At 34.1% G+C, this 16,153-nt stretch overlaps 1 protein-coding gene across 17 annotated transcripts in view; it reads left to right on the top strand.

Moving 5' to 3' along the window:
* Positions 1 to 16,153, top strand: part of TANC2 (tetratricopeptide repeat, ankyrin repeat and coiled-coil containing 2) — a 478,177-nt gene that overhangs the window by 241,295 nt on the left and 220,729 nt on the right. For 10 of the 17 annotated variants that reach the window (XM_072746843.1, XM_072746841.1, XM_072746844.1 and 7 more), the window contains one exon: positions 9,009 to 9,191. In XM_072746843.1, coding sequence (XP_072602944.1) covers positions 9,009 to 9,191 — 183 coding nt within the window. The remainder of the gene's footprint in view (positions 1 to 9,008; positions 9,192 to 16,153) is intronic. The other 7 variants (XM_025999546.2, XM_025999545.2, XM_072746845.1 and 4 more) reach the window with 1 other exon arrangement.

The raw sequence follows: 16,153 nt of genomic DNA, 5'->3' as shown, positions 1-16,153 counted from the left end.
ATCTTTCCTTGACACAAGTTCATCCAGATTTTCTCTTATCATTTCTTCTAGAAGTTTTATAGTTTTCGGTTTTACAATAAGGTCTATGATCCATTTCAACCTGATTTTTGTATATAGTAAAGATTTAGGTCTAAGTTTGTTTTTTGCATATGGATAGTCAGTTGTTCCAAAGCTTTCTGTTGAAAGGAGTATCTTTTAAACATTGGATTGCCCATACACTTTTGTCAAAATTTAGTTGACTGGGGTGACTGGGTGACTCAGTCGGTTAATTGTCTGACTCTTGATTTTAGCTCGGGTAGTGATCTCAGGATATTAGATTGAGCTCTGTTTTGGGCTCTACACTGGGCATGGAGAGCCTGCTTGGGACTCTGTCTTTACCTCTCCCTCTCAAAAAAAAAAAAAAATGTTGACTATATTTGCATGAGCCTTTTTCTGGACTCTATAGTCTGTTCCATTGATTTTGTGTCCATGCTTTTGTCAGTACTACATCCTCCGGATTACTATAGTTTTACAGTTAATCTTGGAATTAGGTACTGTGAGACTTCAAAGTTTGCTTTTCCTTGTTCAAAATTGTTTTGTCTGTCTTAGTTTTTAAAAATTTTTACACACAAAGTTTAAAATCAGGTGCATAGCTGGCTCAGTTGGTAGAGCATGTGACTCTTAATCTTGGGGTTGTGAGTTCAAGCCCCATGTTGGGTGTAGAGATTACTTAAAATCTTTATTTTTTATTTATTTATTTTTTTAACTTAAAAATCTTTAAAATAAATAAATAAATAATTTAAAAAAGTAAAATCGGCTTGTTGATTTTCACCAAAATACTGCCTGCTGGATTTTCATTGGAGTTGCTTCAAACCTGCTTTGAGGAGAATTGCCATCATAATGATGGGAATCTTGAGATCCATGAACACATTATATCTCTCCATTTAAGTCTTTGATTTTTCATCAGTGTTTTACAGCTTTTATCATATAAATATTGTCTGTGTATTTATTTTGTCAGATTCATTCCTGATTAATTTCATTGTTTCTAATGATGCTATTTTGATGCTATGGTTTTTAAATTTTTTATTTTCCAAGTGCTTACTGCTAGAATGTACAAATACACTTGCTTTTTGTACTTTGACTCTTTAGCCTTTGAATTTGCCTAACCCACTTATTTTATTCTAGCAGGTTTTGTGTGTGTGTGTGTGTGTGTAGATTCTTTAGAATTCTCTACAGAGGCAATCATGGTGTCTGACTACATGATCCTGTTCTAGTTATTGTATTTCTTTATGCTGGTTTTCTGCCTAATGTATGGATCTGTTGTGAGAATATTGCCAAGTTGCAGAGTGATTATAAGCTTTGAGATAAAAGGATGTTTGAAGTAACTTAGGCAAACACCCTTTGTTTCTAAAATATGTAAATAGGGGCTATTTTTTCACTATGCTTTTTAAAGATAAACATTTATAAAAGTATAATATGTAAACTGAAAAATTCACAAATCATGTGTATAGTTCAATGAAGTATCATGCTAGAGGTTTTGATTTGTAAGTTTTATTTGTGGTTATTCATGTAACTTGAAATATTAGAAGGCTGTTCTGTAGTATAAATACTGCATTTGGCTAAAGAATTTATTATTAACTTGAACTTTAATATCTATTAATCATCCATATTAAATATAAGACTTAATAGCGACTGAAATTTTTATTGAATTATAATTACTCCTAACACTTCTTTAGTGTCCACCTACTTGATATCCTTGTGCTTTCTTAGTTTAGCTTTTGAACATTTAATCACCAGGTATCCAACATAACTGAATTTTTTTAGCAGTTTATTTTATTCTGCCATATTTTCATCACATTATTTCAGTAACTTTTATTTGGTTGAATGAAGCAGGAAAAGTGGTAGGAAAAAAAAAAGTAGAGGATGAAGGTGAATAATTTGGAATACCAGTAAATATCATCCTACATGCTTGGTAAATTGGACTCCCAATTTCACTTTATTCCTGTTACAAAATTAGATATCCATTCCTTTTGCTGTGCAACTTTTCAGTAGTTCCCACTGAAGTAGGCCAATTGGAATCAGTGAACAGAGGTCTTAAATCTGCTCCTCTGGTTTGACTTGGCCACTTAACACTCTTGTGATCTACCATAAGAGCAGCCCCACATACTCACTGCCTTTTTAGTGACTAGGCCCAATATTGAAGACTCATTAGAGTAGTTCTGAACCTGATAGCCCAGCTTAGATCAGCTGACCTATGGTGAATCTGCAGACTCATGAGAAAAGTAAATGTAAACTGCTGAGAGTTTTGAGGTTGCTAGTTACTCAAGAAAAACTGGCTCATATAGCCAAATTCTGTAAATGCTTACCAATACTTTTCTTTACTTGAAATATATATTTTTAGTTTTTTCTCTATAGCTACAATGAGTTCAAGCACAATTTATAGGACAGAGAAGATGGAAGAAAATATTTTTAAGCAGAAAAGTAAACTAGGACATCCAGACTGGGCTAATTGCAGTATTATTCCTTAAGGAGTATTATTAGATTCTAAAATTATCAGCCAAGTTTTAATATTGGAACAAGTGAAGAAGGAAGCTTCACTAAATCAAATGCATTCTTCTAGATATATTGCTTTTAAAAAATCTAATGCTGATTTTTCTCAACAAAAGGATTCCTCAGGTAGGAAATTATATTAATGGCTCTTTGTTTGTAAACCTATAAAATACCGTAGTTCCATATAAATCAGTCTTGAGTCTATTCAAGAATGACCAAAGATTAGAAATTATGAAAGAGACTTCAAAAATATGTCTAGGAGATGCAATATCCATCTGATCATAGTTCCAGAGAAAGAAAAAAAGGACAGTTGACAGAGAAGAATTAGTCAACATAGTAAAAGAAAGGACCCAGAGACTAATGAGAAGAAAAAAGGAAAATCTTGGTAAAATTTCTAAGCTCCAAGGATAAGGAATAAATTCTGTATTTCTACCAAGAAAAGTTTAGGGGAAAATAATAGTGATTTAGACTCTGGTAATGGTAGGAGAAATGGAAAAAGCATAGGTGATTTGAAATCTATTTATATTGATAGTCTGCAGAACTTCTAATGCATTTGTTGGGAAAGGGATGTGTCAGGAAGAAATTAACAATGATTTACTAGGCTTCCGTTGCTTTTTTTTTTTTTTTTTTTAGGCTTCTGGTTTTAATAAATATGTGAGTAGATGGTAAATATCTGCATAAATTTTATTAAGATTCATCATTAAAAAATGTATAATTCAGTGGCTTTTAATACATTTATAATGTTGTACAACCATTACTGCATTCATCACACCAAAAGTAAATCCTATATCTTGTAAGCAGTCACTTTTCGTTCCTTCTTCTTGTAGTCCCTGGCAATTGTTAGTCTACTTTTTCTCTATATTTGCCTGTTCTGAACATTTCATATAAATGGAATCTTACATGTGACCTCTCGTGGCTATTTTTTTTTTCTTTTCACTTAAACGTGGTGTTTTTAAGGTTTATCAATATGGTAGCATGAATCAGGCCTTGCTTTTTATTGCTAAACAATATTCGATCATATAAATATGCTACATTTTGTTTATCCATTCACCTGTTCATGACATTTTAGATATTGTGAATAATGCTGCTATGAGTATTCACGTTCAGGTTTTTGCTTGAAAACTTGTTTTCATTGCTCCTGGGTACACACAATAGTGGGATGGCTGGTTATTCTGTGTTTAACTTTTTGAGGAACAGCACACTGTTTTACACAGCAGTTGTACCATCTTATATTCCCACCAGCAATGTATTAGGATTCTAACTTCTTTACATCCTCACAAACACTTTTTTGTTGTCTGTTTTCTTTTTTAAAACAGCTACCCTACTGGGTGTAAAGTGATAGCTCATAGTGACTTTGATTTACATTTCCATAATGATTAATGATGCTGAGTACCTTTTCATGTGCTTGTTCATTTTTATATCTTCTTTGGAGAAATGTCTATTCATATCTTTTGCCTATTTTTAAATTGCATTGTCATTTTGTTCTTGAGTTGTAGGAGTTCTTTATATAGTCTGGATTCTAGACTCTTTTCAGATATGTGATTTGCACATATTTTCTGCCATTCTAGGTGTTGTCTTTTCACACTTTTTTTTTTTTTTTTGAGAGAGAGAGAGCAAGAGAGAGAGAGCACGTGTGCATGCATGCACAAGCTGGGGGAAGGGGCAGAGGGAGAAGCAGACTCCCCTGCTGCGCAGGGAGCCTGTTGGTGTGGGGCTTGATTTCAGAACCCTGAGATCATGACCTGAGCTAAAGGCAGACCCTTAACTGAATGAGCCACCCAGGCCCCCATTCACACTCTTGATACAATGTCTTTTGATGCCCAAACTTTTTACCTTCCAGTTTACTAATTATCTCTTCATATCTGTCTAATCTGTTTTTCTTTTTCTCTTTCTTTTTTTTAAAAAGATTTTATTTATTTATGAGAGACACACAGAGAAAGGCAGAGACATAGGCAGAGAGAGAAGCAGGCTCCCCTCGAGGAACCTGATGTGGGCGTCAATCTCAGGACCCCGGGAAAACACACTGAGCCAAAGGCAGACACTCAATCACTGAGCCACACAGGTGCCCCGATTTCTGTCTAATCTGCTTTTCAATTAATCTGTTGAGTTTTTATTTCCATAGTTTTAATTCTTTGCTAGAATTCTAAACTTTTATTTTCTCCAAGTACTAAGCATACTATTCCCCTGCTTTTTTTAATATGCAACATGAACAGACTTTTTTTTTTTTTAAGATTTATTTATCTATTTGAAAGGGAGAGTGAGAGAGATCGAATGAGTGGTGGGAGGGCAGAGTCTTCATGTAGACTCCCCATTGAGCACGGAGCCCCGCATTGGAACTCTATCTCATGAGCCGTGAGATCATGAAATGAGCTGAAACTAAGAGTTGGCCACTCAACCAACAGAGCCACCCAGGTGCCCCTACACAGACTTAATACAGCATTTAGTCAGTATTTCTCAGTAGAAACTCTCAGCACTTTGGCCCAATAATTCTATATGTATCATCTATAGAAATACTATAGAAAGAGCTGCATAAGTTGCCATTAATAAGATACTAGTTATGTTATAATGCATGATATAACACAGTAGTTTTTAAAATGAGTTGAAATTGCATATGATGAAATTACAACTGTCACACAATTGGGAACCTGAAGTGAGACACTGCTTTAATTTTACTTCTCAGTGTAGACCACATTATCATCATTTCAGGGAAGACCATATGCTTGCTTTTTAAAATTTTCTGCTCTTTTCCCCCAGGTCTATTGAAGTATGATTAACAAATACAAATTGTATGTATTTAAGGTATATAACATATCATTTTGATAAATGTATATATTGTGAACTGATTACCACCATCACACTAATTATCCATCACTTCACACAATTACCCATTTTGTACGTGTGTGAGAGAACACTTGAGATCTACTCACTTAGGAAATTTCAAGTATATAGTGTATTATTATTGTTAGCTGTAGTCACCATGCTGTACATTAGATCTCCAGAACTTATTTATCTAATTACTGAAGAGCATCTCTTTTTTTCCCTCTCCCCCTAGCCCAGGTAACCATCACTCACCTCTCTTTACAATGAATTTGACTTTGTTTTTTAGATTCTACATATACCTGAGATTATACAGTATTTGTCTTTCTGTGTCTGGCTTAGTTGACTTAGCATAATGTTTTCCATATTCATCCATGTTGTTATAAGTAGCAGGATTTCCTTCTCTTTTATGGCCAAATAACATTTATTCATGTGTATGTGTTTGTGTGTAAAATCACATATTCTTCTCTACCTGTTGACAGACACTGAGGTTGTTTCCAAATCATGGCTACTGTGAATAATGCATCAGTGAGCATGGGAGTGCAAATATCTTTTTGGGATGATAGTTTTATTTCCTTTTGATATGTACTCTGAAGTAGGATTGCTTATCATATGGTAGTTCTATTTTTAATTTTTTGAGGATCCTCCATGCTCTTTCACATAATGGCGTGTACAGGTTTATGTTGCTACTAACAGTGTACAAGGGATCCCTTTTCTCCACATCATTGCCCACACTTGTTATCTTTTGACTTTTTGATAATAGCTGTCCTCTCAAAGGTGTGAGGTGATGTCTCATAGTGGTTTTGATTTGCAGTTCCCTGATGGTTAGTGATGTTGAACACCTTTTTATGTACATGTTGCCTATTTATATCTCTTCCTTAGAAAATACTCATTCAGGGTTTTTGCCTTTTTTATAATTAGATTATTGTTGAGGGGGGGTTGCTACTGAGGATGAGTTCCTTATGTATTTTTGGATATTAATCCCTAAGGATGTGTGGTTTGCAAATATTTTCTCTGATTCCATAGGTTGCTTTTTCATTTTGCTGGTAGTTTACTTCGCTGTACAGAACCTTTTGGTTTGATGTAGTCTCACCTGCTTATTTTTTTTTTAAGATTTTATTTATTTATTCATGAGAGACACAGAGAGAGAGAGAGAGAGAGAGAGAGAGGGGCAGAGACACAGGCAGAGGGAGAAACATGCACAGAGCCCAACATGGGACTGGATCCCTGGTCTCCAGGATCACACCCTGGGCTGAAGGTGGCGCTAAACCGCTGAGCCACCCGGGCTGCCCCTCACCTGCTTATTTTTGCTTTTGTTATCTCTGCTTTTGGTATCAAATTCAAAAAATCATTGCCAAGTCTGGTTTCAGGGAGTTTTTCTCCTATGTTTTCATCTAGGAGTTTTATGTTATCAGGTCTTATGTTTTAAGTCTTTAACCCATTTTTCAGTTGATTTTTGTGGATGTGTAAGGTAGAGATCCAATTTCATTCTTTTGCATGTGACTATTCAGTTTTCCTGGCACTATTTATTGAAGAGACTGTCATTTCCCTATTATGTATCCTTGATGTCCTTGTCAAAGACTAGTTGACTATATATGTGTGGGTTTATTTCTAAGCTTTCTATTCTGTTCTCTTGTTCTGTGTGTTTGTTTTTATGCTACCATCAAACTCTTTTGATTACTATAGCTTTGTAATATACTTTGAAATTAGGAAGTTTGATGCCTTCCTTTTTTTTTTTTCTCAGAATTGCTATGGCGTTTTAGGGTCTTTTGTGATTTCATATACATTTTAGAATTGCTTTTTTCTACTTCTATAAAAAATGCTCTTGGAATCTTGATGGGGTTCCATTGAACGTATAGATGACTTTGGGTTGTATGGACATTTTAACAATATTAATTCTTCTAGTCCATGAACTTGGGATATCTTTCCACTTATTCTTCAGTTTCTTTTTCTTAGTTTTCAGTCTTACAGTTTTCACTGTGCCGATCTTTCACCTGCTTGGTTAAATTTATTTCAAATTATTTTAATCTTTCTGATGTTAAGTATACTATTCTAAATTCTATGCCATGAGGCATAGATTGCTCTGTAATCTCTATCCCTTGTGAGACTGTTTCTTTTAGGTGGTCTTTCTGATTTACTTTATTCATATCATTTTACCTCTTTGTTTTTGTTAATTAAGGGCTAGATATTGTGTATGAAAAATTGTGAAAGTAATTTGAGACTATGATGATATTGTGTCCCTCTAAGAAGATTTGTGTTAGTTTTTGGCAGGCATTAGCAATCCAGGATTGCCTTAATTTAATTTTGTGGTAGACATTTGGAACTGAGCTTTATTCCTGTAAAAGAACAGACTAGCTTTGGTTCATACTCCTAGAGTGTAGCCCTTCGGGCTTCTAAACAAAAGTGTTGGGAGTTTTACCAGCTTCCCTTCTGCATCTTGTTTTTTTCTGCATTTCATTATTTATCCTTTCTGTTCTTTAAAACTGTCAATACCTTCTTAGCCTCTCATGCCACTAAGTAAAAAGTAACCCCAAATGCCAGGCTTCAGCCTTTTCTTTTAACTTTATTTTTTTTAATTCTTTTTTTTAAAGATTTTATTTATTTATTCATGAGAGACAGAGAGAGAGAGAGAGAGGCAGAGACACAGGCAGAGGGAGAAGCAGGCTCCATGCAGGGAGCCCAACATGGGACTCGATCCTGGGTCTCCAGGATCACGTTCTGGGCTGCAGATGGCGCCAAACCGCTGAGCCACCCAGGCTGCCCTTTTTTAACTTTATAATCCTTCATCATGCTATTTACTTTTTAGTGCCTTCAGAAAGATTTTAAAACATATACGTTGTTCTAGTTTTTCTTAGGGAAAAGTTGGTTTGAAGTGTGTAACCTGCCATTATTGGAAGTAGAAGTCAGCAGTGTATAAGTAGAAATGAACAGCATATAACTTAATCTTTTTAAGGTCTTAAAGCAGATTTAAAAATCACCATATAATAATGTCAGTGTTACCTACTTGTATTTTCACATACTTTCTTGAGAAGGGGTAAGAAATAGAGTTACATTGATCGTACTAGCAATTCCACATATTAGATTATCAAGCAAGTGAATATCTTCTTTCATGTTTCTTATCAAGGAAAAAACTGAAAACCAGTGCTCTAATTGTAACACTTACTGCATTGTACCATAATTTTTTAAAAAAATATTTTATTTATTTATTTGACAGAGCCCAAGCGCGCACGTGCACATGAGCGGGGGTAGGGGTAGAAGGAGAAGCAGGCTCCCTGCTGAGCAGGGTGCCTGATGATGTGGGGCTCTATCCCAGGACCCCTGATAACATGAGTCGAGCTGAGGACAGACACTTAACTGAGTGAGCTACCCAGGCACCCCCCTAATTTTTTCTTTATTGGACTGTCGTTCATGAGGCAGTCGGCCCCTGACCAGGAAGAACCTTGTTTTACCTAGATTTAATTTCCTAGTGCTAAACCTGGTGTTGAGTGTCCAATAAGTACAGAAATGAATGTAGGTGTTGAAAAATACCTTATTTGACTTTTTACAGTGAAATTTAACATGGATATATGCTGTTCTGAACCATGTTAAAAGGTAAATTTTAACAGAGTAGGAAGAATCTTTTCTGACCAGCTCTTTTATTCTGTCCCTTTCTATTTTAACAGGTGGCATCTCCACAGAAAGCGACTGTGCTTTTGAGCCAGACTACGCCGTTCCACCACTTCCCGTGAGTGAAGGTATGCAGCACATTCGGATTATGGAGGGCATGTCTCGCTCTCTTCCATCCTCCCCCTTACTCACACATCAGTCTATCAGTGTTCGGCTCCAACCTGTGAAGAAGTTAACTGGTAAGGACTTTACCTAAATTTAGTATGTTTAACAGGAAACCTAACATGCCACTTTAGGTCATATCAGATATGTTTATATGCATCTCTAGGTTTTTCTGCTTTGGCCTTCCTAATGTCACAGACTCTTGGAAAGTGGAACTCCTACTGATTTTAATTCAGGGAATTAAAATAGTACTCCGTTTGACAGATTGATGTATTTATTTCCTAAGTGATCCATCTGTTGTGGACATATTTTTCTAGGCTTTCAGGAAACTTCTAGTTTTGCCAGAATACACTGTTGTTCTGATTTCATTTATCAGCTTGTTCATGTCAGATTAACAGATGAAGATATTGTAATTTTAAGAGAATAAGAGCTTCAGAGTTCATCAGTCATGTATTCTCTTTTTAATCCTAATCTATTTCATATCTATTTCTAAAAGTTGATTTAGATACTTTCCTCTCCCATTGTACATTCCTCCAACTTCTTAGGGTACTTAATATAATTCATAAGTTTGTGGATTGCATTGACTTTAGTATGATCTCACGATATATGTTACCCATTCAGATCAAGTGATTAGGTGTGAAACTGTGTCTTAATTATTAAATGAACTTTTGTCCTTTAAAGCTTTTCAGAGAATAAATTTTAATGTGTTGAATGATACTTACATGTGAAAATATATAAGCCTGGGTCGCTTTCTTAAGTTTCTTTTAACATTATCAGTATATATCTGGTGTCATTAAGTTGACTGAATATTGGTGGATTATGAGTGATTAGAGGTGAGAAACTAAGTCATTCTCAAAGGATACATTAACTGCTTCCTATATGTCTAGCACTGAGCTGAACAGGGGGGAGGATTGATTATTATATGACAATTCAAAAGAAAACAGGAGAGAAGGGAAAATGGAATTTTTAGACTTTTGTATCAGTGTTGAATGAAAAATTTACAATGTTCATAATTCTCATGAAAATAATAGTATTTCTTTATTCTTTAGTTTTACAAGGCATAAGTCATTCCTCTTATATTTATTGTTTTTAGGCTTCTTCAAATAATGAGTCAAAGTCTACTTTGATTCTTGGGTCATTTGATAAAAATCAGTAAAATAGCCTAGTAACATTTTACTGAAATATTTATTCCCTCTGATATCTAAAAATAGGATAAATTTTATGTGGTTGGACTTTAATAAAATTTCTTTGCATAGAAATGTCTCCCTTTTCTTACAGCTTAAGATATTATTGATTAGTGAAAATACAAATAACCAAATATGAGATGGCTATCAAGTGATGTGTTTCATTTAGCACACTTCGGAAGAGGTAGGAAGAAAAGTTCAATTTCCTTGCAGAAATAAACTGGATCACCGAAGTTTTGAAGATAACACTTTTTTTTATCCTATTGGCCTATCCCAGTTTAAGCTTCAACTTAAATAGGGAACTTTATTAAAAGATAAGTACATTTAATAACAAAGTCAATTACATGCCTGATATCACAGAGGTGAGACAGGGAAGTGGTAATAAGAGGCATACTTGGTTAATTACATGTGTGAACTATTCAGTTTTAATTTTTTAATATTTGAAGTATTTGCATGCTGTCAAATAGTTTTATTTGTCAAAGGATTGTCAAAGGCCTAAGAATTTGAAGATTGAGGATACACTGTAAAATTTCTGAATGAGAGAAATCTGTCTCCTGAAAAAGGATGCCATGAACATTTTCCTGTGGGCATTTTTCTGCCGAGTGAAGCAGATGATAGGAATTTTTTGGTTTAACCTAGAATGAAATTACTTTGAAATTTAAATTTAAAACCTTACTTAGTAGATTTATGAGTTATCTTTCCATTTTCAATTATATTTTGTTATGAACTAAAAAGAAAGTTGAATAGAGAAAGATTTGCTGACCATAAGTAAATGTCCTCCAGAGAATGTTTTTTTAGCAAAATGCATTAATTTAATCCAGCCATTAGGACTGCACTTACTGATTTACCCATTTCCATGCATTTAAACTTCCAATTACCTTATATTCCTTGTATTCATATTACCAACCAAACTGAGTAAATAGGGCCAGATTAGTCATCTTATTCTATTTTATTTCTGACTTTCTAACATTTATATCCTGTCTTTTCTATAGTCAAAGTAGTTTACTTATTATTTTTCTGTGCTTTTCACTTAATCGTTCAGCAAATATTTGTTTAGGACCCGTAATATGCCAAACACTGCTCTAGATGTACTTAACAGGGTGTTGAAAAATTTTAGATAGTGACAAGTAATATGAGGGTAATAAAATAGTAAATGGGAAGGAGAGAGAGTGGAGTGGAGGTAGGATTTCTTTCTGTGGAGTCATCAGGGAGAGTAAGAACAGGAGGTATTTGAACAGAGGTGTGAATTACAAAAAGAAGCCAGTTGTGGGAAGATCTGGAATCAGAGCCTTCTGAGCAGAGGGAACAGCCAGAACAAAAGTTCTAAAGCAGAAAGCGGCATTGGCATGTTCAAGGAATGGAAAGAAGGCAGGTTGGTTTCAGCAGAACAAGTCATAGGGAAGAGCAGTAGAAAATAGTTGAGGAGGCAGACAGAAACCAGAGTTTTTAGGTCATGGTAATGAACCTAACTCTGTAGGATTTTAAGCAGAGCCGGAATGGGAAGTAATATGATTTGATTTACCTTTTAATTAGATCTTGTTGGCAAACATGTAAAGAATGGCATATGACGGACTAGAGTATGTTATGTTTGTTGACCTTGTATCTGTGTTCTTCATCTTTAAATCTTTTTAACTTCTAATAAGTTAATAGAGTGGTAAGAAAAAATCTTTTTTTTTTTAATCTTTCGAGATGTAGTGAAGGGATAACTAACTTTTTCCTATCATTATTATAGAACCTTCGTATTCCTAACATATTTTTCTTAGTCCTTCACACAGGTATAGATAATGACTCATTTGGTGTATAAATTAAGACTTTTTTATTCCAAGTTACAGAAGATATATTACAAATGATTTAAGCAATAAAGGGAAACTGGAAAACCTAAGGTTGGGCAAGCCTCATTGTTCCTTTGACTTATTTGGATGTTGCTGTGCACTGGGGAGGTATGGAGGAGAGTACGCAGAGACACTATTGGCTCCTGTTACAGTGGTGATCGTATCGCCCCAGTTCTCTAGATTCTTGTTTAGTGCTTTCCAAGATGTTCTTGTTCGTAATATCCTAAAGCCCCTTAAGCATCCTTCTTAAAATATAGATAATTGAGAGTGCCAGTAGTTCATTCAACCTTATTGAGTTTATACTGTTTGCCTATTATATACACTATAAAGTTAGTAAAAGATAGATCATGAGTATTTGCAATTTTGGTAGGGTTATTAAATCATTGCAGCCTTTTTGTAGGGCAGTTTGATAGTATGTATCAAAATTGTAATACACAGGGGTGCATAGGTGGCTCAGTTGGTTAAGCCTCTCTTAATTTTAGCTCAGGTTGGGTGCACACACACACTCTCTCTCTCTCAAATAAAATCTTTTTTAAAAATTGTAACATACATACTCCTTGACAGAAATTTTATTGCACAGTTTATTTTAAAAATTAATTTGAACAAGTTTGAAACATGTATGTATGTGTATATATATGTATACTAAAAAACTAAAATCTAAATATTTATCACTAATAGTAATCCATTTGTATGGCACACAAACATACACAGATGCATATATATGATGGTGATGTGAAGATAGAATAACTCAATAGCTTGGGAGAGGGATGACATAAATTTTGTTGTGTACTCTTTTATGATGTTTATATTTTTTTTTTTTTGATGTTTATATTTTTTTACCACACATAAAATCTAAAATCTCACGAGGCACTAGAACAAAATGGGCCTGGACTGCTATTTCTTAACCGTATAAACTTAGGCAAATTTGCTGGAAGTCTTCTAAAATAAGGTTAATAGGACTGTTACAAGCATTGGATGATTTGGCACATATAAAGCTCATAAGACAGTGTCTGACAAAGAATAAGTAGTCAATAAATGTTAGCCACATTTATTATAATTCTAAAAGAAATTTGAATGACTTTCTATCAGCTATGTTAAATATGAGTTCTGAGCTTTTGGAAGGTGATCTTCAAGAAATTTGTTTAATTACTGTAGATAAGCCCTTTTTCTTTTCAGAAGAGTAACCCTCAAGTACTGATATTCAATTGTACTTGAATATCAAATTGCAGTATTTACTCATGCTACAGAATCATGAGTACATTGCAATAAATCAGCTACAAAGACTAACATAATCTCTGTGGTCTTGTATTTTTAAATTGGCTTTTCAATAATTTTATCAAGACTGTGTTTCTATTTTATCCAAGACAATAAATGAGAAGAAAAGTAACATTTATTCAATGTATTATATTGTAAGTTTAAGAAATCTTATTCAATCGTCACAGGAACCTTGAATTTTTTTCTAACGATAAAATTCACTAAAGTATATCTTGAATTCGAGTGCTTCCAAAAACTGCAAGTAAATTATCATGTGAAAAATGTACCATAAGTACACTAAAATATATCAGAATATGTAGAGTTGGTTAAGCCTCTCTTAATTTTAGCTCAGGTTGGGTGCACACACACACTCTCTCTCTCTCTCAAATAAAATCTTTTTTAAAAATTGTAACATACATACTCCTTGACAGAAATTTTATTGGACTATTACAAGCATTGGATGATTTGGCACATATAAAGCTCATAAGACAGTGTCTGACAAAGAATAAGTAGTCAATAAATGTTAGCCACATTTATTATAATTCTAAAAGAAATTTGAATGACTTTCTATCAGCTATGTTAAATATGAGTTCTAGTATTATCTAGTTTGGGAAATTTTTTTTGACCTGATTTAAAAAGTATTTGCTACATAGATTGGAATGACTATGTGGTAGTACAATTTAGATTGTAAATAAATCCTAATATCTCATCTGATCATACTGCAGCCTAGTTACTTTAGATGCTAACTGTGGCCAAAATATTATTTTCATCATGGATAAAAAGGGAGATTTTCCCTTTCTTCCCTGCTATAAGGGAATCATTGACTTGTTTATGAGACATCCTGGGGAAAAGATTTAAAGCTATTTTGACATTAAAAACAGCCTTATGGCAGCCCGGGTGGCTCGGCGGTTTGGCGCTGCCTTCAGCCCAGGGCCTGATCCTGGAGACCCGGGATTGAGTCCTGCGTCCGGCTCTCTGCATGGAGCCTGCTTCTCCTTCTGCCTGTGTCTCTGTCTCTCTTTCTCTCTGGGTCTCTCATGAATAAATTAAAAAAAAAATCTTTAAAAAAAAAAAAAACAGCCTTATGTGATATTAGCCTACGTATTCTGATATATTTTAGTGTACTTATGGTACATTTTTCACATGATAATTTACTTGCAGTTTTTGGAAGCACTCGAATTCAAGATATACTTTAGTGAATTTTATCGTTAGAAAAAAATTCAAGGTTCCTGTGATGATTGAATAAGATTTCTTAAACTTACAATATAATACATTGAATAAATGTTACTTTTCTTCTCATTTATTGTCTTGGATAAAATAGAAACACAGTCTTGATAAAATTATTGAAAAGCCAATTTAAAAATACAAGACCACAGAGATTATGTTAGTCTTTGTAGCTGATTTATTGCAATGTACTCATGATTCTGTAGCATGAGTAAATACTGCAATTTTAGGAAAAATATTAGAATTCAAGATCTATTAGTGAATTTTATTAGATTAAAAAATATAGTAGATATATATGATAGTCTAAGCTCCATCATTGCTAATGTTAAATATTTCTATTTTAATTTCCATATGGATAAAGTATCTTACCAAATATATTACTGTGTGGTCCCTAGACCACTCACATTAGAAATACTAGAAGTTCTTTCAAAAATGCATATCCCTAAGTATCCAGGTTTACCTAATCAACTTCACATCGGAGATTCTGTCTCATTAAGTCTGGAGCCCCAGAATCTGTTTTTTTTTTTTTAAGGTTAAATGAGAAAATGTATATGAAGACTTTTAAGCTCTTTGGAATGATAGTACTAATTAAACTAGGTCTGGACCTCATTACTGTTTCTAATTCAAATTCTCTAGTTTTATGGGTTAAAGATTATGCTGTTTAAAATTCCAGGGTTTACTCAGTGGCAGGAGTAGAGAAAAGAGGGCCCTTACTTCCCTTACTGTCCCTGTAGTCTTCCAGACCAAAAGTAGAGAATGTTAAGGGGTTGTTACTTAATTCAATTTAGATAATTTCAGTTTTCCTTAGTCAGTATTGTAAAAATCAGAGCTGCCCAGTAGTTAATATTCAGAAACTATTGCAATGGAGAAAAGAGACCTTAGTGCAGACCTGGGCTCAATGCTAAATATAGTAAAGAAAGCTAAGGACTTATAAGCCAAGGATCAAGGTGAGGTGGGCAGCAAGGTGGATGGAAAATTCCTAAGAGGAAGACATCAAGGATAGGGGGATTTTTGCTAAAACCAGTTTAACAGGACTCTTGCTAGATAGGCCAGGGTGATCAGAGGTGGATGGAAGGATTCTTACTAAATGGACTTACCAGGATCCTTGCTGATGCTGATCTAGTCAGTAGAAAGGAGCTCAGAAGAGCCTTGATAAAGTAAAGTTTAGTCAAGGAGAGAGTCCTTGTCAGTATGCATATTTTGAACAACTAAAAGTCAACATGTATTATCAAATAAAGAATCCTTTGTGATATTTACACATGCTGGATTTGCAATATAATTAAGTCTCTTTTTAGATTTTATAAGAACATAACCTAAGAATTTGTATGTAAGAAAATAATTTTATTCTACTAATTATTTTCATAATTGAATGGAAGTCACTCATATAGAGTAGAACTATTATTTATAGTATTGTATTTATAGTAAGATTATTTATAGCAGCTGTAGTATTGTATATATTTTATTGAAATATAGTAGTCCTGTCTTCCTACCCTTTTTCAACCACTAGTATGGAAAGTTTGCAAATACCACAGTGTTCCTTAATGG

This window comes from Vulpes vulpes, chromosome 2, assembly GCF_048418805.1.
Source record: "Vulpes vulpes isolate BD-2025 chromosome 2, VulVul3, whole genome shotgun sequence".
In the NCBI taxonomy this organism is placed as follows: domain Eukaryota; kingdom Metazoa; phylum Chordata; class Mammalia; order Carnivora; family Canidae; genus Vulpes; species Vulpes vulpes.
Note: the sequence above shows the minus strand (reverse complement) of the source record. Positions and strands in the feature narration are given on the sequence as shown.